General features: G+C 41.8%; 1 protein-coding gene across 5 annotated transcripts in view; it reads right to left on the bottom strand.

Moving 5' to 3' along the window:
- MYRF (myelin regulatory factor) overlaps window positions 1-27968 on the bottom strand; it is a 129700-nt gene that overhangs the window by 38198 nt on the left and 63534 nt on the right. For 4 of the 5 annotated variants that reach the window (XM_072985532.2, XM_072985534.2, XM_072985533.2 and 1 more), the window contains exons 4-7: window positions 16383-16444; window positions 12242-12569; window positions 10439-10611; window positions 9607-9730 (exon numbers count right to left, since the gene is read on the bottom strand). In XM_072985532.2, the coding sequence (XP_072841633.2) occupies window positions 9607-9730; window positions 10439-10611; window positions 12242-12569; window positions 16383-16444 (687 nt within the window). Of the gene's footprint in view, window positions 1-9606; window positions 9731-10438; window positions 10612-12241; window positions 12570-15968; window positions 16299-16382; window positions 16445-27968 lie in introns of those variants that run through there. The other variant, XM_078383580.1, reaches the window with a different exon arrangement.

Raw genomic sequence — 27968 nt, 5'->3', positions numbered from 1 at the left:
TTACAAGACGTACAATCTACAGTGGTCCCTCAACTTACAACCATCCCTACTTATGACCATTTTGAGTTATGACCAGCTTCAGCCACAAAATTTTGCTTCGACTTGCAACCAGAGCTTCCACTCACAAACAGAAAAAGGCAGCAGAAAAAGGCAGGAAATTCAAATTGCTAACTGTAGGTGGCGATGAGGCTGCTTCTTTGTAGCTCTTTCGCCCCAGCAAGAGAGTGTGCGTTGGAGGAGGCTTGGGACTGCCTTCCTTCTGCTTCTGAGTGTGTGTGTGTGTGTGTGTTTGCAGGGAGGCTTCAGGCTGCCTTGTAAGGTAAGGTGCTGTTTTCTGCTTTTTAAAAACTGTTCTGGGTGTTTTTGCAGCATGGTTTTGAGCAGGGGGGAGTTTATGTTTCTGTACTGTGATGGGTCTTGGGTTTTTTTTTGTTTTTTTGGTTTCCCCCCATTTCCGATGGGTCTTGGGGGGGTTGTTTGTTTTTTCGCTTCCCCCCATTTCTGATGGGTTTTGGTTGCTTTTTTGGGGTTTTCCCCCATTTATGATGGGTCCTGCATGCTTCCCTTGCTTTTTCCTTTGTTTTCTTTGCATTTCCGACCTGCCCCCTTTGTTCTCTGTGCATTTCCGCTCTGCTCCGTTTGTTTTCTGTGCATTTCCAATGGGTCTTACACGCTTGATTGCTTCCCCCCCCCCCTTTTTGGCCAGAAGGGATTGATTACGTTTCCAATGAGTCTTGCAGTGATTTTTGTGTGTGTGATTTTTTTTCAAAGTGTTAATTTTAACCTGTTTTCCCAGTAATGTTAGAAATTTGTGTGGCTTTGACTGATATTAGATGACTTCAAAATGTACTTTAAAGAAGAGAGAGAGTAGGACATTGGAATAGATGGGCAGCTATATGGAGCTGGCTGTAGCATCTTGCTTTTTATGTTGTAACCCAGATCTCCACTGTACACCACATTTGATTTTAGAGGGTTAGGCTAGGGGGAAGAAGATGCAAGCCCTGGTCAGTGTTACAGAATGCAGTTTCTTCAACCAGCTGGGGGGCGTGTATCTAGCCCTGCCATCTCCATCCCAGCCTTCTTCATGTAATGTCTCATGAGACTGAAGAGAATTTCTTGGTTGCACGCAAATGCTCAACGTAAGCAAGAAGACTGGGGAAGTGGGTGGAGCGAGTGGGAATTGGGATGATTCTTCACAGAAAAAGCCTAGGAGGAGAAAGAAACCTCTCCTCTTTAGACTCACAAACCTCACCTGAAGAAAGCTGTGATGGAGCAAGCACGGGTAGACACTCCCTCCCAAACTGCATTATCCAACCCTTGAAGAGGGTTAGAGTCCACCAAGGACTGAAGCCAGAGTCTGAAAACATGAACTGGGACCTGATCTAACCCATTGTATTTGCCATTTTTTCCATTTAGAGAATGAATGAAAAAAAATTTTAACACAAGATTTCTCCTCTCATACCTATCAGTTAATACTGTTTCTCCTACAGTCCACGAGGAAAAAAAGTGATGCTGCTGTTTCCAAAAAGCAAGAGAGATCCACTATTCCCTCACTAATTAACACCTCCCCTCTACCGCCCTGAGTAGACATTGCCTAGAGGGGCGGGGTAAAAATATAATAAATAATAAATAAATAAATAAACAAGACAATGATTTTTTGCTGGTTAAGTCTCCCATCTGAATTGGATTTTTTTAATGTATCACTGGAGCCTTTCCCTGATGAGACCCACCCCTTCAAAGTAACACATCTTGGTGTGCCATAATTCTTGTTCTAAAACAGACTTGCTTCTTACAACTTACAGGGCTTCTCCTCCTCCCTTCCCTCTCCAATATTAGTACATCGAAAGGGTATGTACTCAGGATACAAAGCAGCAGCAGTTCAGAATACCAAAAGGAGTGTGTGGGGGGAAGCAACCCACGTAGCAGCTGGGGAGGTTTAATCTATGTCTCCTTAATAGGCTAGTTGTTATGGAAACACTGAAAATATGTGGCTTTTCCTCATGCCCCCCCTCCCCACATTCAACCCATAGCCCTTGAGATGCTTGGTCCAATCTATGGGGAAGGCCATTCTAAGAAAGGTTTGCTCACAGAATGAAACAATCATATAAACAGGATATTGATGGATGTCACTGGACAACAACCAAGTTGTGAAAGGAAAATTACACTTTGTGGCCCTGCATGGCACAATTATATTGGCAGCATTTGTCAGAGGAAGTGAGTAACCAAAATTTATTATTATTACTATTTTCAAATCTAGAAAAAAAAGTAATTATTTCCATTCTAAGTCACTTCTTCAATGGTTCCAAGTGTAAGATGGCCTTTCAGATGACTGCAAAAAGCACCTAAAGGGCTGCATCTCCCTGGTATAAACCTTATTCACCCAAAAGAGTTTATAAGAGCCACTCATGTTTCTCAGCTTGCTCAGCTTAAGTTGCAATGGGCTTATGGTACAGCAGTTGCACTTCCTCAAGTAAATTAATATTTAACAGATTTATAAAGTGTCTTGGCATATTTAACCCCCCAGAAGAGCACAGAAGAGAAGAGTTGAACCAAAAATGTCACCCCAGTGACAGAGACAATAACACGAGGGATGAAAAGAGATTTGGCAGAAAACAGAAAAGAATGGTGGTTTTTCTGGATGTCCTGCCACAGAGACAAGTGGGATAAATGACAAGAATCCATTGTGGTCATGAATTTTCAAGACACTGTGCAATGTTCTTCCAAGCACAAGAATAGCACTTCAGTATTTTCCCTTGATTTCCAGAAATCAGAAAGCCAGCCTTGTGCCTGCTGATGATCTTCCTTAGGCATGCCAGCAGCAACTGGATAAACTCTGTGTGCTGTCAGCACTCTCAAGTTGTGTGAACCTGGCAGGATCTGTAAAGAGCCATTTTAGTTCCTCCTTGTTGCAACAGGGGGACCCTGAGCTGCCAGAGATGTGCCCTGAACATAAACCAGATGGTGGTCACAGAGCAAGCTACCTTAGCCAGAAAGTATGAGAGGAATTTTTCTCCCCCACTCACCCCTTTTCTTTGAGTTTTTGGTGATTCATTTTGCCATTCTTTCCTTCCTACAGAATTCTGCTATTTTACATTATACCCCATATCCAAAATATTCTACTGCAAAAAAAAAAAAATTGACCAACTAACAAAAGAAACTATTTTCGCCTCACAACTTGCCTCTTTTTAGACCCACTTGGAGTGACTGTGGCTTTTGTGTGCGGCTGAGATTGCAGCAGACTAGCCACTTCCTAGTGGCTAAGAGAGAAAGAAAATGCAGGAAGGAGAAGAAGGAAGTCAAACTCAGTGGTTTAGGTATCTGGCAGCACAGCCAGAGGTTGGGAGTTCCAATTCCCCCCCTGTGCCTCCTTGACAGGAGCTGGACTTGATGATCCGCAGGGTCCCTTCCAGCTCTGCAGTTCTAAGATCATTACATTATTATTATTAGAAAGGAAAGAGGAGTCTTTCAAACGAATTACATATCTCTACTGCTCAATCAGGACAACTCCTGTCAAACACACATTTGAAAACTGAATGGTGGCACTCCTCTGCCGACTTCCTAGGAGAGAAAGAAACATTTGGACTCAGAAGAAAATGAGTCTTTCTATGCTCAGTTCATTGTAGCTCTTTTCTGAACACTTCCAATAGCTTACCTAACAATCTATTCACAACACAAACTGAAACTTCACTTTGCAAAAGCAGCAGTCAGTTGAAATACAGGGTTTAGTTAGATGCATCGTTCATGTGATTCCATTCTGGATGGGTATTACTGCAAAACATTATTGGGATGAACCCAGCACACATCAGCTTCTAGTCTCCATTATGAAGAAGTTTTACCAGCTGGAATCCTGTTACTTTAACCCGCTCGCATAATATCAATGGCTTATCTTATGGTTTTGAATTGCTGCCAGTTATGAAGTCAACACTTGTTTTTCTTTGTGATACAGCATTAATAAGACTTGGTATTGACAAGAAAAGAACACTGGTGACATCTTAACTAGCCGCAGTTCTTCACAGAAATTTGTCCTACTGGATTTATGCTGGAGTAAATATGTGATAGGATTCTGGCTACAGTGTACTTACAACAACTACCACTTAAATTTGCTGATAGGGAGATATTCTCTGAAATGGAGAAGTGACATCCTCATTGAACATTATCTATTTTTAAGCCAGAGCTCAATTTTACACATTAGTGTGTCAAAAGGAACAAGAGTTTTGAAACAAATACTTCAAATGATAGACAGCAGGTAAACAGAGAACTCAGTGGTTCCTCATGAATTGAGATGGCCAAAGGTTATAGACACAAGGGTTATGAAATTAGAGGACAGAAAGGACCCAAAAAAACAAAATGATATAATATTCAAGGGTGTGATTCACTTCCATCTTTCAGGTAACATGGCAACGGTGATGTGGCAAACAGATTGCCCAAGTCTCTGGTTTTTTGGCTGGATTGTCCTCCAGTTTTTGACTGGGATTGGAATGAGCAGCAAGATAGCAGGGACATGAACTGCTGGAGGGAACAAGGAGGAAACAGAAGTCAAGGTGGAGAAGATAGTCACACTTCTGAAAGTGAACTCAGTATAGAGCCAGAGTCCAGAAGCAGGACCGCATCCACTGATGTACCTGAAGAGTTATTTTCTTTTGCTGTGTGAAACAACACTTTCTCAGTATAGCTATTTCAAAAATGCATGGTTCTGTCCAATGAGTTCTTGGATACAGAAATGGCACTATGGGAAGGGTGGCCCAAAAAACTCTGATTGTGCAGGTGATTTTTGTATTCACCCTCCAACAGTGTCATGGCTTGTGGAGTTACTGGATAGAGTCAGGCATTTGAAAAACTGCCTCCTGAGAACTTCCCAGGCATTCAGGGTGGCAGTGCAGTGCAGAACAGCCAAGAGAGACTATACACACACCCCAGACATGATAGGAAGAACAGCACCTCATCCTCCTTGTCTTTGATTTCAGCAGATTGTAGGGAACACCACCATGGCTACCGCCATCTGCCATTCTCCTCCTCCTCATTCCTTGTGTATCTACTCTTAAGCAGCCATGCATTTGGTTTGAGCAAAGAGTATACTTTAAATATCATTACTAGTGAGTACTGAATGAAGCAACTGCAATAACTAATTTTATACATGACTGAGATTGATTTTATAATTATTACCTTAACTTAGGAACAGTAGCCCTCTGGCACAAAAGAATCTTAAAACAGTCACTGTTGTATTTTGATTTGTGTATTTTATGTTTATGTTTTAGATAAATAATTTTTTTTAAAAAAAACCAGTCATTTAACACCAGCACACAGATTTCTTTAAGTACTGATGACATCTATTTTTCAATCATTCCACTTTTAGAACAGTGGCTCTTTTGTTCCTTAAAGACTGGCAGGGGAAAACTTAACCAAGTTTACCACATCACAGATGATAACTTTGTCAGATTTCACTTCATTGTGAACAGAGGCTGTTGCCAAATACACTCCACCAACAGTGAGAGCACACCTATGAAACACTCCTAGGAAGTGGTTATGTTGAAAACTAACCATTATTTTCTGCTACAAAACTATCAGAACTCTTTTAAAAGAATTTAGAGCTGATTCAGCAAAGAGATATCTTGCTTACAACTCATTTTCTCAGCCAAATGACTGAAAACAGGCAGGGTGCTGTTATTCATACAGAGGAGAGGGCAGAATCTGTTCTTGATCATCCCAGAGGGTCAAAGACGTAATAATGAGCTCAAGTTACAGGAAGCCAGATTTCAGGAAGAACTTCCTAACTGTTAGTGCTGTATGACAATGGAACCAATTAACTCAGGAGGTAGTAAGCACTTCGCAGTGAATGATGTGATGTCATCAAGCTGAGTATATTAGCTCATACTCTCCTCAGACCACTGTCTGTCAGCAACACTTGAGACATTACTTCACTATAACTACAGTTGTGCCCTGCTTTACGATTGCCCCACATTGCGACGACGTTTTTGCGATAGCTTTTGTGATCACAAAACGATGGTCTGAATAGGGTTTTTTCACTTTACGATGAACGGTTCCCTGCTTTGGGAACCGATTCTTTGCAAAACGACGATTTTCCAACAGCTGATCGGCGGTTTCAAAATGGCCGCCGGGTAAATAAAATGGCTCCCTGCTGTTTTCTGGGACGGATTCCTCGCAAGATAGCCACCGAAAATGGCTGCCCTATGGAGGATCTTCGCTGGACAGTGAGTTTCCAACCCATTGGGATACACTGAAGGGGTTTCAATGCGTTTCAATGGGTTTTTTATTTTCGCATCATGACGTTTTCGTTCTACAGCGATTTCACTGGAACGAATTAACGTCGTAATGCGAGGCACCACTGTATGTTCAGTTGAGAAAGAGTAGGTGGCACTATCTTGCCAAATAAATGTACATAAAGGAAAACAGAAAAACTCTGGGACAATGAATGCAGGGAAGTCTGTGTAGACTATTCTCATCTCAGCCCAGGGCATGCCTTACCTTTTGACTTCCACATTTAGTAAATCCCCAGCAGCATAAATGTTTGGTTCCTATTCAGCCATTCAGTTTGCATGACACCTCAACTGCTACCTCCTCAAAATATAATATATTTTCATTTTGCCTGCTCCACCTCTTTTGACTACCAGCATTTCTCACCAATGACTGTGTTGGCTATGGCTTATGGGAGATGCTGTCCAATAAATATCTGGAGGCCTGCATTACACTCATCCTTGTACTATGTGGACAAAAAGGCAATGGAGTAAGATAGCATCTCCATGATATGTTTACATAGAGACACTAGTTCAGAGTTTACTGCTGCACTAAACTCAGAAAATGTAGATGCTAGGGACAGGGGAGAGAAAGAAGAGAAATGGTATCAAATATTGGATCAATTATTGTTGCAAACTCAATACAAGTCAAAGTATAATGCTCTCAAACAAGGAAGAATTACTCAAACAAAAGTATTCCATTATGAGTGGTCAACTTTGAAGGCAATCATTCACAACTACCGTTTTACTCCAAACAATTGTAATAACTTTTTGTAATAACTTCTATTTATTTGATTTTGGTGAACTCTGTGAGATATGCAATATACAAATAAGCCATGTTTTTAATTTTGGATACTCCACCATAGGAATTGACATTAAACTTATGGCATTCATGATCAACAGGGGCGGCCACCTCCCTCCCTCTAATACCTTTGCGAACTACGCTAGATTATGATGCACTGTTGCTCACAGGGGACCTTCCCTCCCAAACTGAAAGAAAGTGCTGCCAGGCTGCTTGGCTAGTGCTTGAAGTAGCAGAATAGCTTCTTTTTCAGAAAAAGGATTAGAAAAAACTTTTAAGGTTTTGCTTAATTTGAAGCCGTGAGAGTTCAAAGATACTGGAATTAGTCTAAATGAATTATGGCAAAAAAGAAGCAAAATGAATTAAGAATCAGTGACCTAAATTTATTATCTCTGTATGAGTTCACAATTAATATGTTTAATTAAAACTGAATTCACTTTACAGTATAACATGTATTTGGTGGCTCAATTATGCTTTTATCCTCTATTATTATTATGCTTACTCCATCTGCCCTTGTGAAATCATTTTTTACAGTAGAGAAAGCCATTACTGGGCTCTCTCATATTAATATGGCCTTTGGCTAGTGCAATAAATAAAAATGCTCTATTCTACTCCTATTATACACCTTGAAGGAACTCAGATAAATTATGATCAGTCCAGGACATTGCATTCTGTGTGGATATCTTAAGGTATTCAAGGGCAGACTCCCTCCAAGGCTGCAACTGGCTTCAGTACAATTCACTGGCCCTTTTCTCTCCACACTGTTCTCATGAAGCTAGATAATAATCTTTTTATTTTATACTTCCCGAAAAAAGAGCCTTCCCTATCTTCCCAAATTGAGTCAAAGAATATTAGCTGTATAGAAGTGAAGAGGCAGAAAGCATTTGCAAGAGTAGGCCATTCCTGGAATCAATCCGGCTGCTTGCCAGTTCCCTATCACCTTTCTGGAATGCAGGGAGGATCTGCAGCATTTTTCCCGCTTGAACATTTGTCTCTCTCACCCAGTAAATTCTGTTCTCTTGCTTCTTTTAGCCTCTTGCTCTCACCTTATGCGGCTTCCGTAGCCTTCCTCTGCCCCACTCCATCACAAGACACAATGTGTCCAAGACACAATGACTCCACTGCTTCAAATCTTCAACAAGTATTTATCCTTTTAGGCACACTTACCTATCTAAACATTTTTAAACCACTTTTATTCCCCAGACAAATCCCCACATAGCAAAGAAGCATCAAAAATAAAAAGTATGAAGTTCCTTCTTTTCTCTCTTTTCAGTTTCTTTCATCTTCTAGAATGCTTCTAAAGTCTTGTCCTTTTCATCTTGGATTATCCCCAATCTTGTCACCCTTTCCTTCCCATGCCTCATCTATCTGCCCTTTTGTCACTATTCACTATACCTGCTCTAGTTTTTCTCTGAAATCGCACAGCTTCTCCATATTGCCATGGCTGATGCTCCTCTGGATCAAAAGAAGATGCCATCCACCCCTTAACAAGACCTCTCATCTAAGTGTTGCTAGGGGAATTTTACTGGCTCCCCAGTTCTACATACGGAAGTGGAAGAGGAGTTACAGTAGTTTTGTTTTCTTCCACTATAAGGGGGCAATGGGTACATCACCACTGGAACAAGGCAGCACATGCTAGTTTTTCTTTCAAATTTTAAGAGGAAACTGGCAAGTTTTGCCAGAATTTCCCATTTTTGTACCTTGAAAACCTTCTATATTTTCAGGGTAATATTGACAACTTTCTTATCTATTTCACTTCTTCTTGGCTTGAAGGAAGAGGAGGAGGATTCATCATAGTTTCAATTTTAAAAATTCAAGCAGAGAACCTTTTCGAAATGCTAATAGCAAGGCGTAGTCAGCTGACGGAGAGGGGAAACACTTAACTAGTAAGTCATATCACTAAATCACGTGAGACAAGAGGATTACAGCGGTTCAGGCCTCAAGTTCATGTGTCACTGATTTTGTAATGGAAAGCCTACAAAAATCCAGAAAATGGGTTGGGGGGGGAGAAAGCACACAAAACCTCACAATCTCACCTCAAGAGGAGGAAAAAAACACCAGGAGTGACATTATTTACAAAAAGAAACACCTGGATTTCAGAAACAAACCTGAAATACAGGATTAAATGAATTGTACAGAAGTACCTAAATATGCCTTTCCAAAAAACAGCTACTAAGACACCTAATGCAAGACAGCATTCCCCAGTTGTGTTTTGGGTCCGCCCCCATTTATCTCAAACCATTCAAGCCAGTTCGGGTTCTTCTTCTTTATTTCCTTTTACAATCCTAAATCCATGCATCCTATTTTTTGTGTCTTTTAAATATAAGTTGAAGGGTGTTTAGCAGCTCTGGGTGCTGAATAAATAGGAGTTTACTCCTAGTAGTAGCAGCAGTAGCTGAATTCTGTACATAGGAAAACAATGTAAAGAAGTTCAAAGTGAAACACCCATGGCCTCCAGTTCCTTTGGAGGCATCTGTATCATTGAGAGCAATGCTTTATCCAGTGAATATAATATTATTATTCCTAAGCGAATAGAATATCACCTCTACTCACAGCTCCTTGTAGTTAGCGTCGTACAGAGTTGCCCACTTGTTCTGCTGATGCGGCTGCCATTTTATGGACTGGTAGTTGGGATCCAGGTAGGAGCCATTCAAGCTGTCATTGTCTTGAATTAGGCCTGAAGTAATAAGAAAACAGCGTCTTTACATATTCCTATAACCAAAGGCACGTGGTGGCGCTGCGGGTTAAACCGCAGAAGGCTCTGTGCTGTAAGGTCTGTAGATCTTCAGCTGTAAGATCGAATCCACATGACGGAGTGAGCGCCCGTCGCTTGTCCCAGCTCCTGCCAACCTAGCAGTTCGAAAGCATGCAAATGCAAGTAGATAAATAGGGACCACCTCGGTGGGAAGGTAACAGCGTTCTGTGTCTAAATCGCACTGGCCATGTGACCACGGAAAGATTGTCTTCAGACAAACGCTGGCTCTATGGGCTTGGAAACGGGAATGAGCACCATCCCCTAGAGTCAAACACGACTGGACAAAAATTGTCAAGGGGAACCTTTACCTTTTTACCTTAAAACCAAATGAGAATTGTGAGTGTGATCACGCCATGTCTCATTTAACATGGGATGTACCCCACCCCCAAAATGTAGATTTTCAACAAGTAATAGGAAACATTTTTCATTCTCTGCTCTGGCAGGAACTCTTACCCATTTCTGTTTAACAGGACAGAATGCTCTCCCTAAGACACGTTGCCATTTTGGCACCTCCAGTCTAGAACTGCCCACTTCATGCAATCACACCAATCAATTTCTTCTGTCTTGGAACATCAACAATATATAGAAGCTCATAATACTATGGGGAAGTGAGGGTTAAATATCACATACCTGGCGAGAGTGGTCCTTGCTGATGCCATGGGGGAGTCTGGACTCTGTCAGGGTTGAGTGGCACAGACCCTGTACCTGGCTCCTGCTTGATCATCCCATTGAGCATCTGAGCATTTAGAGTACTAGGGGGCGACTCTGAGTGTTTCCTCTTCTTGGCAGGGTGCACTGGAAGGCTGTGACAATCAAGCACAGAAAGAACAGGCAACAATATAAAAAGAACCTGGGAAGAGTATATTCCAGCTTCACATTGCTTGTGAAGATAAGACTAAAGAGTCAAAGGATTCACGTAGGCACGTGAAAAAAACAGCGACCAAGCTCACACATTTCTGCAGAAATACTGAGTCTCTCACAAGTCCTTGTCTCTGTAGAAGTGAAAAAATGAGAAACTGTTCCGAACTTGGCACAGATAGATAGCATAAGCACGGACACGCTTCCTTTTTACTACCTCCTCCCCACAAGCTTCAGAATGGACAGCGACACTGTCAGGCTTCCACTTCTCTTAAGTTACTGAGGTGACACAATCTGCTTCTCAACTGCACCACAGGGAACTGCTTTTTTTGGGGGGTGGGGTGGGGTGTTGTGGGGAGAGTGGGATGGAAGAGAATTCAGTCGAATGGGAATCCTGGGGACTCAGGGAAAGCAACAAAAACAACTCTCAAGTATAGAAAATTCCAGATAAAACCTATACTGTAATTCTCATTCCTTACTTTCAATCTTTGCAGGATGGCAAAATGTAATCTGTGATTTATATACTGGCTAGAATCCGGCTGAATACAGAGCACGTTACCATAGCCTTTCGAGACTGAAGGATGCCTAATCTAATCTAATTTATGATGGTGTTAAGTACAATTGTGTAACCTGAAATGGTGGCTAGCTGTAAATTAATACATCCCTGATTGTCAGATGCATAATTCTGCATGCGACTAGGAGTTCTATTGGGGATTAGTGGGTTTTTTGCTACTCCCAAGTTACTGCACTACATTTACACAGGGTAAATATTGAATAAGATATTGGCCATTATTTGCTTGGGAACCGAAAGTGCTTCTCCCAGATGGAACAAAACTCAGCAGAGGTAAAAATGTAGCTTGTCTCAGTACTCTTTGACTCTACAATCAATCCCTAAAAATGTCTAATAGATCTCACGTAGCAGCACATCCCAAAATAGGGAAGGATAGTGAAAAATCTATCAGACATGCCAGTGGCCTCAGGGGAGCTGATGGAATAGAAGGATGAAGGGAAGTCACCTGGCATCAGATAAATGTCAGCAAGACTCGTAGCAAATAGGTTTTGGGAGCATTTCCCATAATTCAGTGAATATGGATAAAAAAAACCAAATAGCACTGAACACAAGTGTCTGTGCATTCCTGTGCTGCACTTATACCCTCTTCCTAAGAAATTTTGGATGCACTTTTGTGAGGGAGGGCAAGACTTCCTGAACAAACTACACTTTCCAAGGATCTCTGGAAAGCCATATAAAGAAACAACGAGTCCTATCTTCAGAAATGTGATATAACCAGGCCCAGTTCCCACTGTGTTTAACCCTTCTGACCGGAATTGCCACTCTATATCATAAGCCCCATTCCCTTGTACTAGCCATTATGATCAGCCTTAGAGCATTCAGCACAGTCATTAACTCTGGCACAGTACTTACACAGAGATGATTTATTACTTAAAGACAGTACCACTTATCACTGCATAAATTCAAACCAACTGTAAGGAAATTTCAAGGACTTCCAGCAACAACTGGCTGCCACTCTGACTGTATTCCTCTGTATCCTGTCCATCTTTGGCCAAAGGACTTACTCTGCTCCATGCTGTTGAAGTAGCTGGTGAAGCATCTGTGATTGTTGGGCGTGGTGGAGATCACCAGGCGACATGCCCTGTCCAATAGTGAACTGTGGCATAAGAGGCTCAGCCTTCATATACATATCACGTTGTATGCCAGGATAGTGATGGTTGTGTTGTTGCTGGTGTGGGTGAGGTGGTGGAGGTGGTGGAGGTGGTGGTGGCCCCTGGAGGTGAGATGGTGGAGGGGGTGGGGGTGGTGGAGGAGGTGGGGGATGTTCCAGCCGGGAAGGAGGATTCACATGGCACATATTCTCAGGAGTCATGGTTCGAAGGAGATGGGGATCTAAAAAGAAAGAAAGACAGTAGATTAGTTTGGAACAATAAAGACAAATAGTCTGACACAAAAGCAGCCCCATCTTCTTTAATCTTGCTCAAATCTTGGGCAGCCACCCCATTTGTGTTCAAGGCCATAGATACGGGCTGGCTCTTCAGAAATACACACATCCCAAGATACCTCACTCCTCTTTCTTACATTCTCAGCTTTTAGCAACACACAAAAAATATCTCTGTCACTGACTGGGATATATGGTAGGTTATGCAGATAGTATTCTGTTCTATTGTTCAATGAGAAATAAATCTCCTTCCACCTTCTGAGCAACGTGGGATTGTGCAGCTTGTGGAAGACCACACAGGCTGGCTCTTTTCATGGGACACACATTGGGGAACTGAATTTCCATCTTCTGGCTCTGCAGCCATATAGCTAACTTACTGCCTATTTAGCCAGTGTGTGGCTGTATATTTCTAAGTTACTGCTTTGCAGAATAAAGACCTTATACTGAGGAATGACTGAAAAAGCAAAAAAAAAAAGTTGATTAAAATGCCTATCTAAACAAGGACAGAAAAGAGCTAAAGGAGGCTTGTCAATCTTGCTTCTTCTATGTGTCTGAAAAATAAAAATGTCAGCAAAAACCATTATACAACACCTATTCATTGTTTCATTCCAAAGTTGTTTCATGTGAAAGATATTTCAGCTTCTTGAAGAAAGTATTGTTTTCAACAATATCAACTGTACCACATTTAAGCATTTAAGGCAACACCACTGAGGGGGGTTCATTGATTTCATACAAAAGGGACCGCCTGAGATAGGCAGGCCCACAGCAGATGCAAAGATTATACATATCTGGAAACAAGCTGTAGGTCATTCACAAAAGCCCTTGACTCAAGTTCACAACCCTCCTTAGCACAACAAAACTGTGGTTTACTTAACTTTGAAGCCTGATTTAAAAGTTCAGAATGTATACAATGGGCTCCACTCTAAATGTAGAGGTACCTTTCTCTTTAACTCTACTTAGCAGCACCTAGAGGTCCAAACAAAGCCAGGATCAAATTGGTCTTGAACCCTGTGACAGTTATAATAAAATACGCTCTCGGGATGCAAACAGAGAGAAAACTGCTTTAAAAATGCTGGCTTTTTTGAAATATGGGGAAGTGACCAGCATATGATCCAGAGAGCCAATAAACCACCATTGAGCCGGGGGAGGGGGGTGCAATTCTAATCCAGAAAATCCATAGAGACTAATAGTTGAGAGGAGTTATCACAATTTTTTTTAAAATGCAGCAGCAGCTCAACTCTCCATTCCATTCTGCTCTTCACCTTCCTTGAAGGGCACTTTTAACCAGATACTTTCTTTTTCAGAAGGTGTCTCTCTGTTCTCTTAGCAGCAATAGCAGAAAGCACAGAATCTCAAAGATGGGGTAGAGGAGAAGAGTAACACAGAACTGTTCAACAGTTTGCCAGAGACCACAGCTGGAAGCTTTTACAGTACAGTCTGTTGCCTCTCTTGCTTCCAGTCTCTTCCCTTCTCCTGTACAGTATACAGTATGTATCTTTTGTTTCTTTTCCTCTTAAACAGTTGGATAAAGACCTTTGCAGTATAACACAGCTTTCTTCAATATCTTGGAAAAATTGCCACCATTTGAGATAAGCAAGTGGAAAAGGAAACCAAGTTTGTGGGAGTTCTGAATGAAGAAAAGGGCTTCCTTTTAAGCCCTACCTTTTTAGCTGCAACATGACAACAGGGGCACAGAGTTCTAGAAAACTAGATTCAAAGAACACAAGAGAACTGCACAAAATCATTATCTAAACTTAAACTTACTGCTGTAGTGCTAAAGTGACATCAAGATGTTTCAATTACACATGGGTAATATAGAAAATCATGCACATATTGTGAGACTACTTTTATTAGGCTTCAGTTTGTCTTGTAAGGAGATACAAACTGGATAATGTCATCCAACAATCTGGTAGCTGAATCGTCCCTTTGAAAGGTTCTTGCTTTGTTTTGTTTTTGCAGAAGGTTCTCATTCATTCTGTGTTCCTGCAATGCTATTCTGTATTTCTTTGGCAACAATCAGAAGTAAGAGACTAATACATGCAACACTCCCAACTACAAAAGGTTACAAGTTGATTGTTTTGGTCAATTATTACTTGCTGAAGCAAACAGGTAAATGGCAAACTCCGGAGCTAGACCAGTGGGAAAAGCATGAAAGATTTATAGATGATACTGAATTATTTGGGAGGGTGCAATCTGTGATTCCCCTCCTCTCACCAAGAATATGGGGTTATCCAGTAAAATTGTCTTGCAGTAAATTCAAAAGGACAAGCCAAAATACTCCACACAAAATATAATTAAATTACTATAAATTACTAAAATGTATCAGTCTATAAAATAATCTTATAGCGCTCACTGCTCTGAAAGGCGTTGATGGCCATCCCTGGTCTTAGAAAGGCACCTGAGCATATAATTTAATAACTAGTGTGATTTTACTTCTTGAAAAGCTTCACGATTTGCAATGTGCTGGGAGAGAATTATAATGATCAAGGCATTTTTTGACATTTAGAAATTTGGAAAGCGAATGGCATAACGGACACTGCAAAACGAATCTTGAGGCAACTGATGGCAGGTACAGTACATTCTTGAAAGCTGCATCTCAACTTCTAGTTCTAAAAGCTTGCCTGGCTTTTGAACACATTACTGAAAACGAGAGATGAATGCCCGAAAACTACGATACCACAGAAGTGAAATGGGAATAACGCATCTCCCGGGATGCATTCAGATCCTATGAACTGTGCAAAGTGTGAGGTCCCCTTCCTTCCTCTCAAGAGGATGACAAACTGTGCAGGTTTCCTCTTTTGCTGGGTTGGTGCTGCTGCCTTGGTAAGTGAGAGAAAGCAGTTCACTCTGTGTGGCAAGTAATCTGGCCTCTTTGCTGTATTTAAAGAAGGGCCAGGGGGAATTCCAGGGATTTTTGTAGCGAGATAAACAGAACTCTTGACCTCCTCCACAGAAAAAGAAGAAGTTTCTTTATGAACAGGGCTGAAATTATTATGGAAGGGGCCAGTGAGAAAATGTCTGAAGATCCCCCAATCAACAGTCTTGACTCCACCCAATTCTTCCACCTCTAGTACTAATACGCTTATGTTTTAAACTATTAAATCTGCTGACAAAGGCCTCATTATGGTACAGCAAACATAGCTATTGGGACACGACCATATTCACACAATTTTCTCCATGGTATACAGAGCACTGGGCAGAGATGGAATAAGACTGACCTCATCCAACTAGGAGGCCACGGGGAGGGGGGCAGTCTCCATAATGTGCTTCCCTGCCTGTCACAGGATGCAGGAGCAAGTCTCTGTGCCTCAAAACGAAACCCAGAAAAAAAGATGGCAGAGCGTACTTACCACCTAGCAGCAAATTCATGGCAAAACCCTTGCTTTGGTCTTCATTTCTGTCACAGTCTTTGTTTTTATACAGTTCTCCAGGAGTCTGGCAGCGCAGTCACCCATAAAATGAGGCTCAAATGCTCCATTTCAGGTCCATTCTAGGTAGAAGTCACTCTTTTCCATTTTGTTAAAGGTAGGTCTACGCCTTTCTTTCCCTGTACACCTCCTTTTCCTGCCCACCCACCCCTTCTTTGCAAAGGGTAGCAGGAAAACAATAGGTGAAAGTCTAGGGATATTTGCTAACTGATAATCTCTTCACGTATTGCAGCAGTCTGTTTTTCCCCGTCTGATAAAGATTTCAGAGCCAACCACTTTACCCAGCCAAAGAGAGGGGGGAGACTGGTGTGTTTGGGCTTTAATCTTAGAACTTACCATTCACCTGCTGGGGGGAGTATGCTTCTGATCCAGAGTCCGGGGGAGAGTCGGGTAAAGTGCTGAAGAGCAATTGAGAAAAACAGAGGAAAGGGTCAAACAAGCATCTAGCAAAATTGATAAGGTGAAAGAATGTAAAATATCTTTAAAATGGGGGAGCAAAGGAGGACTAGTAACGGTAAGGAGGACCACCCCGGTGCCTGCAGCACCCCCCGCTGGCAGAAATTAACAATAGACTTGGCATGCATATTTTCTTGGATTGTTTTCCAACAGAAATCTTTTCAAAACTGAGGTCAACACGGCCTCCTCATAAAAGGTTATAGTACATTTACCCTCTTGCCAAAGCCCCACCCAGCCAATCACATCTCCCTCAAAGTACTAAGGAGCCTCCTACACTTAATGCCCAAAGTGTTCACAACAGCGCCTCCCAGTGAAAGAAGCTGGGATGATTTTATCTGTTATTTCCCTCACATCTGCTGCCTGGTCTAAGCTACTCTCACAGTGAGCTCTTTGATTTTATTCATAGGCACATTTTATTTCATGTCCATTTTGCTGATCTGCTAATAACACTCCTCTTTTTGCCTAACAGCTCTTGCTTAGCTAAAAAGAAAACCAAAACAGAAATGTATCTGTTCCCCAGAAAAGGATCATTACAAATACAGAGGCGGCTTTGGGAGGAATCTGGCTTGGTTCCGAAATCTGGCCCATCAAAAGCAAAAACTGTGAACCTAAGACAGTAGATCATCATGTAACTCTAAGGCTATACAGTATATGCAGCAACCCCTCTGAAATTACGAAAGCTAGACCTAATGTAGTCGAGAAAAGAATGTGGCTACAGCAATTAAAAGAAGATAAAAACCTCCCCAAAGTAGGGAACTCTAGTACCCTTTAAAATAAAGAATTCTCCAGGCCTCAACACAAAATCCGAAATACATATGTTAACCTGTCGATCAGTTTTCTGTGTGGTGTTGTTGGTTTATTTATATAGCATTATCAATCTTCACAGCATGTACATAATAACATACCAGTATAGGAATGATCTTTTGAGTTCTCATGTACTTGTCCCCAAAAGGACTTTCTATACCATGTTTTAAATAGATAATTCAAAACTAAGATTTCTGCAATAGGACAAACTAACCTCTGCTTTTCAGGCCTCAAGTCCAAACCCTACAAAATTAAAATTTACCTCCATATCATCTTCAAAACATATATATTCCTATAAAGATTTAAATGTCTAGCAAATCTCCCTACAGGTCAACGAGGTCACTTTAAATCTAGATGTCTGATTTGAAGCATACCTACCAGTAGCCAGACAGCAACTCTTATTACTGCTATACAGCAAGGTTAAGTAAGCACAAGATAATAATAATCTTGGAACTGCAGAGCTGGAAGAGACCCTATGGATTTTATCGAGTCCAACCCCTGTCAAGGAGACACAGTGAGGAATTGAACTCCCAACCTCTGGCTCCACAGCCAGATGCTGAAACCACTGAGCTTTGAGGCTGAGGGCTGTGGAAGAAATTAGGTTCTGAAGTGTAATGTAGCCAACTATAAATGAGATAACAGAAAGTCATTTCAGGACAACAGTGAACTGCCCACCTCTGTTATTAAATCAGTGTAACTCCCTAAAGAGCAGCTGCTTACAGGATTTTCCCAACACAATTCAGATTCTTTGTCTCAAATGGATGGCAAAATCTAATAATCAACTAGCAGACTTTGAAATTGAGTGTGCTCCTTTTCAACACTAGAATCCCTACGGTCTATTTATGTATTTACTTCTCTGGAAAACATCTATGTTACCTTATTCAGGGCAAAAATCACTCCAAAAAGATCTCTATTTGCACTTCAAATAAAATGAATGCCTGGTTGGCCAAATGAGTAGACAGGGAAATAGATAAATAGATGGGCCAGAATGCATTACCTCGTTAAGTAAGAACCTCTATCAATAATACATTTTCATGCTCACCATCAGAAAATGTGTAAGGATGCCCAGCTCTCTCTCTCTGTAGACATAAGTAACCAAAAGGTAGAAGCAGACCTTATAAGTGGTTTAGGGTGAAAAAAAGAAAACCCTTAAAGCTAAATGTGTCTATCACCTTCAGAGCTTCTTTCCTTCCTAAAATTGGCAAATTAACTTGCCTTGTTTTATTATTTGAATTGAGAACTTAAGTATTAATTTCTTTGAAACCTGATTTCTTCAACACAAAACACTGTCTCCGTCATGTCCTTCCAATACTAAACACTAACATGCTTTCTTGAAACATGAAAACTAACATGCTTTCCATATTTAATTTTATACAACTCTGCAGCTATAATTACAACACAATCTTAACGGGAAGAAGCCACAAGAATGAAGTGCTGCATTTTGGAGCCTCTGTGATCTCCAAAGCCCTGCCTGGACCTCACTGGCTTCCTGGAAGAGCAAAAGAAGTCAAGTTTCTGCTTCTCACTTCCCACCCAAGATGTGCCTTTTTAGATAGGGGGAAAATCCTCATTGCCTAAAGCACGAAGGAATTCAATTAAAACACTTCAGATGTAACTCCCTCCCCCTGCCATTCTACATGCAGGGATGGAGCTAAGCAAGCTATGTATTCAGCAGATTCAAGTCTTCTTCAACCCTCCACAACTCTTTTTTTTAATCTCATGTGAACACTGGAGATGCAAAGGATCCCCTGTGGAAAACTCTGAAGTAGAGCTAGGGGCAGGAAGATATGATCCAAGCCCCTCCTTTGAGATCAGAACTTTTGTCTGAAACCTTTGACAGGGATTCCTACATTTTCCTGTAATCCTAGAGTTGCTGTCCCTGTGATCACTGGCTTGTTTTCTTAACGTGAGAGAGATCGTACACAAAAAGGTCAAACATGAACACTTCCAAAACACATGTGTGTCACCACAGTCTTCTATCCAGTGTTCACACAGCCATGTTTTAAAACAAATACATAGTAGAATATTGAATAAGCTTAGTTTAGTATCATAAAACCTATTTAAATTGCTGATGGGGATGCAGTTCAAAACCAAAGACTTTCAGCAAGTCTGTGATAAACATTGGAGGACAATATTCGGACAAGTCAAGCCTCTATTTTACCTCAGATTTTATCTGAGGTAAAATCTGGCATTATATGGGTTCACTTTGGCCCTAGGAAGAGTTTCAAGAACTACTGGCATAAAACTGACGTACGTAAGTGAATCCTTGACAGAAGGAAAGAAAGTTGATGACAGAAACTATGAAGCCTCATAAAGATAGCTGTGAGGAGATGAAGAAGAAACACCTGCAAAAGGAAAAAGGAATTGATGAAGAAATGGGAAGAACTAGACAGTGAAATTGTGATAAAAACAAAAGGAGCACTGAATGATCAAAGACAGAATAAGTTATCTTGAAATTTGCCTTGATAGAAGGTATGAAAACTTGGTAAGAATCATTTCACTATAATGTGCTGTATACAGTGGGGTCTCTACTTAAGAACTTAATTCGTATTGGAAGGTGGTTCTCAAGTGGAAAAGTTCTTATGTAGAATCTGCATTTCCCATAGGAATGCACTGAAAACCATTTAATCCGTATCTGCTCTTTTCCGTCCACAGAAATTAATGGGAAGCTGCTATTCCGCCTTCTACCACTAGAGGGGGATTTTTTCTTTTTTTTCCCCTTAGGTCAGGGAACAGTGTTAAAAGCACTTCTGACGAAGCTAATTTTGAAGCAATGGACTGAAAACCAATTAATCCCGTTCTGGCTGGGTTTTTTTTTATGTAGAGTTGCGTTCGTACATTGAAGCATTAGTTCCCATAGGAACTAATGCAAAGCTGGTTAATATGTACTCTACCACTAGGGGGAGAACTTTTTTTTTAACCTAAGATGACCTAAGGTTAAAAAAAGAGCAGGAAAGTTTTTTTTTCCTGTTCTTATCTGGATTTTTGTTCTCAAGTAGAAGCAAAATTTAGCAAATGGAGCTGTTCTTAAGTGGAATTGTTCTTAAGTAGGGACGTTCTTAAGTAGAGACCCCACTGTATAGCCAAATTGAAATGCATCCAAGATGAGGGGTGGAAGACATGAAGGCCTCAACCATGAAGCGAAAAGCCAAAGGTTTACACAGGAGGAAAAGAAAGAAATGACAGGGAACAGAAATAGGAAATGTCAGGGTTTTTTTTTTTTTTTTGAGTAAATGTCTAGAATTCCCCACTGTGAGATTCTAGAAATTGCAGTCCAAAGGTCCCCAAACTCCTGCCTCTATCCTTCAAACCTTAGACTCAAGCACCTTCTGTAATTTTAAGCTGTCTCCACAGCCTGAATTTATGTTCTTTCTTCAGTTCAGTTACCTGGATCTTAATTAGGCTTGCATCTTCTGGAAGTCAAGCCCTGGTGATTCTCCCCCTCTCATGATACCAACTAGATTTGCTTTGAAGAACTTTCTCTTCTTGCCGATCTGTTGGCTTCTCTTCCCCGTTATCATTTCAGTTTCCTAATCAAAATATTTAAAGAGGTGACTACACACTTTTGGTGTCCCTACTGAACTGTCCATCCATCTATGTGTCTCTCGGAGGAGCACATGACAACCCTGATGACAGAGCTGACAGCGGACCATAGTGGCAAAAGGGAAAACCTGGATGAAGGTAAGGAGGAGAAACACCTGTGGCAAGGTATCTCAGTCACCCAGGTGTGGTTATCTGGAAGTTGAGTCATGGCAACTGGACTTCTTTCTTGCTAGGTTGAAACATTTTGCTACTCATCCAAGCAGCTTCTTCAGTCTGAGGAGAGTTGGTAGGAGATCTGTGATACATCCTCCACCTGTGGCAAGATGAGCATGCAGGTGGAACAGAAGAAGTACAGCCCAGGATAAGAGGAGTAAAGGAGGCAGCTGAGAAAGACAAGCTGGAGACGTGAGCGGAAGCTTAGGAGGAGTTGCCGCCAGTGTTCTCTGTCTCAGTGGAGGCAAGGCCAAATATCCTGTGAGAACTGTGGACTGGAAAGTTAAAGGTCATGGATGCAGGGGAGGCACACCCATCTTTACTCCCGTGGAAAGGCAGAACCACCAACCTTAAAGACTGAAGGAAGCTTGCCCATCTGGACCCACTCCCATTCAGCACCACAGCTTGCTCAGGTGCCAGAAGAACACCCCCTCTGTGAGGGCCAATCTCTCTCAGTGAGCACTGACCCTCACTGAAGAGTGCTGTGCGATTGGGGCTAGGTGAAGGGAACTCAGTGCCAGAGAAGAGTGAAGGATGGACTAGAGAAGAGTGCAGGAAATGGCTGTCTAAAGAGCTGAGCACCACTGAGGGAATGGAAACGCAGAGTCCTCAGTCTGCTGATGCAGACCTATACACAGCATAGGCCAGCCTGAACACTGATGATGCCAATGCCAGTGGTCAGGATGGTCTACAGGATCCCTTTTTGTGCTCACTATCATTCATAAAAACCAAGCAAGAGAAAATCACAGAATCTGTTTCCTTTCATCACCAGTTGACCACTCTTGCAGAAACACTAAGGAACTGGCTTTTTTAAATGGAAGTTTAACAACACAAAATAAATCCATATTTTCAATGAAAAAAAAATCAACCGGAAGTCTAGGTTACAGTACCACAGATACCTAGAAAGAAGTCCCACTGAATTCAATAGGCTTCTTTTTTAGTAGGCTCACACAGGATCACAGTACAAGTGTGGCACTTAATTATCATTAAATCAAGATGGGAACACTTCAGGATACAGTAATTAGAAGGGATCCTATCCTGCCAGCATATTCAGAAGGAAATCTGACCAAGTTTAATAAAATTTCTATAGCAATGCTGCTGTCCTAATATACTTTGTTGTCCAGAATTAAATCCCAACCAATTTGAAGAGACTGCTAAGTTAATAGATGCAAAACTGCAGGTTAAGCAATTTCTACAAGTAAAGGCAAGAACTAGATTTTATTAAATATTTCTGCAGTAAAACAAGCATTTTTAAGCTCATGCATCTTTTAAAGCAGTGGGTCCCAACCTTTTTGACACCAGGGACCAGTTTAGTTGAAGACCATTCTTCCAAGGACCGGGGAGTGGCATGTGTGTGTGCATAGGGCATGCGTGCGTCTGTGTGGGTGGATGGGGGTGCGTGCATGCAGGAGGCAGATGGGACGTGCGTGTGTGCATGCAGGTGTGGGGTGTGTGCGGGAGGCAGGTGGGTATGCATGCATGCATGCGGGGGTGGATGTGAATGAGTAGGTGAGTGCATACATGCAAGTGTACAAGCACATTCCTTCAGCCCTCAAAAATCTGTCTCAGGGGCCCGATCCTTTCAAGGCCACGGACCGGTACCCTGTTCTAAAGGACATGATGAATCAACATCAAATTTTAAAGGGAATCATTTTCTTCTCAGGAAGCAGTGGCAACATTTGGAATGTAACTACAAAAATTACTATGTGTCATGAAAAATCTGTACAAAACAAGAGGGCAGAACCTTTCCTTAAAACAAAATTTAGAACTTGCCCTGCCCCACTTTATACTGCCCAAGCAAGGCATTACTCTGGGAGGTTGACAACAGTAAAGCAAATACACTAATAAAACAGTAAGGAAAGTATTAATAATAATAAAAATAAGAACAGATAATCAATAAAACAGCATAAACAAGTACACCAAGGGCAACAGGAATGGTCAAACAACAGGACCAATCTGATAGATTCATTAGTGGTTGCTAGCAAAAGCTTATCTAAAAAGCATTGTTTTAAGCAACCTCTTTAAGGTAGAGAAGGAGTGGGCCAGACACAGCTCAAATGGGAGCCCATTCCAGAGGGCTGGTGCCACCACTGAGAAGGTGTGATTTCTGGTGGGTATCTTTCTGGCTTCCCTTGGCGTGGCAACCTGTTGGAGCATTGCCTGTGAAGATCTGGTGGCCCGAGTGGATGTTCTTGGGGAAAGGGACTCCAACAAGTTACAAGGGCCCAATCCATGACAGCTTTTATAGGTACAAACCAGAACCTTGAACCTGGCCTGGAACCTCCCAGGTAACCAGTGCAAGCAAGCCAGGACTGGGGAGATGTGGTCAGATTTGCTCACATTCGACACCAGCCTGGCAGATGCACTCTGGATCTGTTGATGTTTCAGGGTCAGCCTCAACAAAAGCCCCACGTAGACAGTGTTGTAGCAGTCAGTCTAGGAGATCTCCAGCATTTGTACCCACATCTTCAGGGACCCCTCATTCAGGTAGGGGGTGGAGTGATCACCTTGATAACCTTGCCCGTAAAGCAGTGGTGGGATTCAAATACATTAACAACAGGTTCTAATGATAAATAAATAAATAAATAAATAAATAAATAAATAAATAAAATAAATAAATAAATAAATAAATAAATAAATAAATAAATAAATAAATAAATAAATAAATAAATAAATAAATAAATAAATAAATAAATGCCCAGGACAGTGGGATCCGATGAGGGTTTCTTCCACAGTGGTTTCCCAGCGGTATACGCAAACAGTGTATCTGTTTGGGCATACCGCTGCTGTTACCCTCACTATGGGCATGTGCCAAACACACACACACACACAAAGACACATCTCACAGTGGGTGCTTATGACCAAGTTTGACAGAGAACTGACACATCTCTCCTTCCCTTTACCTCCTATTTCACCCTATAGCTCACCAGCAAAAATTGCTTCCCTCCCCTTTCCTGCTCCTGAAATGACTGATAGCCCTGCTTGTTGTTACCTGGAGGCCGCCTTTATGCACCTGTTGTGGAGTTATTCCCCCCCACACACACTTCCTTCTGGCTTGGAAGGTATGGTCTCTTTTCAATCTGTCGCCACTCTACCTCAACCCCACCACCTCAACCAGTCCTTCAGTTACTGACTTCTCTGAGGTCTCCTCCTCCTCCATCTTTCCCCTCTACCCCGCACCCACCGCTTCTCCTCGCCAGTCACTTTGAGGGGTGTTGGTGTTGGTGGAGGCACTGGTGGTGATGATGGCTTCCCTCAGAGCCCTGGCAGGCTCCACCTCCCCCACTCACCCTCAGCGGCCGCTTCCGAGAGAAGAGTTTTGATTCCCCTTATCTATTGATATGTTTATATGTTTTCCTTTCTTGGTCCTGGATATATGGCCTTCAAGAATAGTAAATCTTACTAGTGTTAAAATACTGATAGCTGTCTTCCTCCTTCTAACAGAGTGGGCCATATGTGTGCCATTTATCTCCCGAAATTGTCAGTTTTGGGGCAGGAGGAAAAGTTCTTTGCTATTCTAAATGAGGCTTGGAGGTTTGATCTCTTTGTGGTGTGAGTGACTTTTCTATTGCATACCTTGCTTGCGTGGATCAGTGAGACCGTCACTGGTTCATGCATTGGATATTCTCTCAGATATTTAAAAAAAACTGTTTCTAGGCAGAGCAACAGTCTTATGTGGTACCTTTAACTTGAAAAAAATCATAGTAGAACGAGGACGGTTGGGTGTTTGACTGAAGCGGTCTCACTCCAAAACGTTTTCCCTCTGTGTCCTGCCCACATGCCTTGTCAATCGCCACCCCTCAAGGAGTCATCCTCCCCCCTTTCCCCCTAGTGATGCCTCTGCTCTTTCCAGGGCTCTATCTCTCTCACCCCCACCCCACCTCAGACGGCTCAGTGTGGCACGGGAAGGGAGGCAGGTAATTGTGCCCCCTTCCCCCCCGCTCATCGCTGGTCACCTGGCCCCTCCTCCTTCATTCATCTCAAGCCAGCAAACGGTTCTAAGAACCAACAGTACATTTAGGAACCGGTTCTATAGAATAGGTGCGAACCTGCTGAATCCCACCTCTGCCGTAAAGGCATATTGGTGACAGGCCTAAAATTATTTAAAAGCATTTGTTCAAATGTCTTCATGTTTGCTCACAGGAAGCCCAAGATTCTAAATATTGTCCTGATTCAAGAACCCATTCAAATGTTATAACTTTTGGTTTGGACTGCCCATCCTATCAGTAAAGGCTTATTGAATGCTATTTTGACTGGTCTCACAATATCAGAGGCATAATCCTGTGCACCTTTAATTTACGGCAAGCATAACATTTACAGAATGCTCAGAGTTCAAATGTCATAGTTTTACTGATGTATGTACATGCCAACATATCACATACAATAAAGAATACAGTGGTGCCTTGAATTGCGAACTTAATTCGTTCCAGGATAATCGTTGTAACTCAAGTTGATTGTAACTTAAAGCACCATTTCCCATAGGAATACATTGAAATGCAATTAATTCATTCCTGCCATTTTTAAAGGTTAAAAAAAGGGCAGGAAAGGAGGGAGGGGGGAACAATGGGGAAAAGAGGAAAGAAGGTCATCACTGGGGTATACACAGACCTCTCAGACAAAGGTTTGTGCTGTTAGACACGAGAGAGGATAGAGAGAGAGAAGACAATGGGGGGGGAAGAGTTTGGAGTCTAAAACAAAACAAAACAATTCCAGTAGGGACTAAAAATTCCACACTGCAAGACCCATCAAAGCACAGAAACATAACCCCCCCCCCCCCGCTGAATCAAACAAACCCATTCCAGCAGTACCAGGCAGTCCAAAGCATCTCTCAGAACGCACACTCTCTAACCATTGGGGTGAAGGAACTACAAACAAGCAGCCTCTTCGCTGACCAACGGTTAGCAATTTAAATTCCCTGCCTTTTCCCCCACCTTTTTTCTGATCATATCTCAAAGCTCTGGTCGCAAGTCAAATCAAAATTTTGCGACGGGAGCTGTTCGTAACGTGCTTTGGTCGCAAGTCAGGACGGTTGTAAGTTGAGGCATCACTGTAATTCAAAAGCGGTTAATCAGTCCACTAGGGGAGACTGTTTTTTAAAAAACCCTAAGATGACCTCTAATGTTAAAAAAAGGGCAGGAAAAGAGGGAGGGAGGGAACAATGGGGAAAAGAGGCCTTTTTCTCCGGTTGTATCTCAAAACACCAGCTGCAAGTCAAAGCAAAATGTTGCGACCGGAGCTGGTTGTAACTCAAATTGGTTGCAAATCAAGATGGTTGTAAGTCAAGGCACCACCGTATTTATAAAAGAAGGGTGTTAAATAAAGTGGATGAACATAAAATAAAAAACAGATATAAACACTTAAACATGCTCATTCCTCGCTTCATTAAAACATAAACATGTATTTTTATTGCAAAATTGCAAGAATATACAAAACTTGCTCTGAGGATGGAGGAGGTATATTTATAATTCACTGGCACTGCATTTTCTGTATTCAAAAACTGTACTTCTTGAAAATGCTGCAAGAAAGCTTGCCAAAGTAGAAAAGCGTGCACAAATAATTTAAAGAAAGGAAGGCAGGTGTGCTGTTCCTAATAACTTGTGAGAATGAATTTCCAATGACAACAACATGACATAATTTGATTCTGCCAGTCTAAGGATCTGAAAAGATTTAGAAAGTTCCCCAGCATTCCCATTGCTACAATGCCATTTTACAAAATGTCTTAAGAAAATTGAGATTCCCTGATACTGGCTCAGTTCTACATCCATTTCTTTTCTAATGGCAACAGTTTAAATTCAGATCCTATTGCTGAAGAGTCTCTCCACAGACACACAGTACAAACAACAACAACGGTAATAATTATATCTCATTTTTTTGAACAATGGTCTGAGATATGCAAAGCCGCTGCCGTTCCAGGAAGCAGAAAGTCAATTTCCTTTTTAGGTGGCATGGTGAACTTTCCTTTCTTTGAATTCTTTGTGCACACTTCTTTGGGTGCACATTACAATTGTGTAACGTTGTGAAAACACTGTTCCCACTAATATGAGAATTTTATTAAGAGTTTGAAGTTGTTCTGCATTATTTCTGGTTAGGAAAAGAAAAAAGTCTCCCAGGCAAGCATGAGACAAGTAAGGACTTACATTCCTATGGCAAGATCTACTATAAGAAAGCTAAAATTTGCTCAAAATTCCATGCTTTTGTTCTGTACTGTAAAGAGATACACTAAAGCAGAGGTCCCCAACCCCCCCGTCCGTGGCCCGATGTCGGTCCGTGGCCTGAGCCAGACCAGGCAACGGAGACATACCTCCCGCCACCCCCACATGCATTCACTCCTGCACAGCTGATTTGTGCAGGCACGCACTCCAGCGCACCTGTGTGAGCACCACACTACCGTTTGTGCATGCGCGGGGTGCCTGTCCGTGTGAGCGCTGTGCTGCAGTTTGTGCATGTGCACGAGCACACCTGCACAAGTGCCGTGCCACCATTTGCACATGCGCACATGCACGCTCGTTCGCACATGCACATGAGCACGGGAGGTGCCCCCGTCTTCCCCAGCTGGCCTGCGGGGTGAAAACGTTTGGGGACCCCTGCACTAAAGTATTCCCAATGCTCATTTTCTCCAATTCCATAAGAGAGAAAGAGTAACACTCAGGCACGTGTAAGACACAGATACTAGAGTTATTTTCATATCTGCATCCCATTTAATTCCTCCTAAAAGCTCTTAAAGTTCATGTTCTGAATTTTTCAGTGCTAGCTCTTTTATCTTTCAGCTACATGGGCTTCTATTCTCATTTGTAACAATGGCAAATATCCACAAGGAGTAAAATTGACTTTTAGCAATGAAAACCAAAACCAGCACACTGTTGGGTCTGAATAATATAAAATTTAACCTTATCAAATTATCTATTT

This window comes from Pogona vitticeps, chromosome 1, assembly GCF_051106095.1.
Source record: "Pogona vitticeps strain Pit_001003342236 chromosome 1, PviZW2.1, whole genome shotgun sequence".
In the NCBI taxonomy this organism is placed as follows: Eukaryota; Metazoa; Chordata; class Lepidosauria; order Squamata; family Agamidae; genus Pogona; species Pogona vitticeps.
Note: the sequence above shows the minus strand (reverse complement) of the source record. Positions and strands in the feature narration are given on the sequence as shown.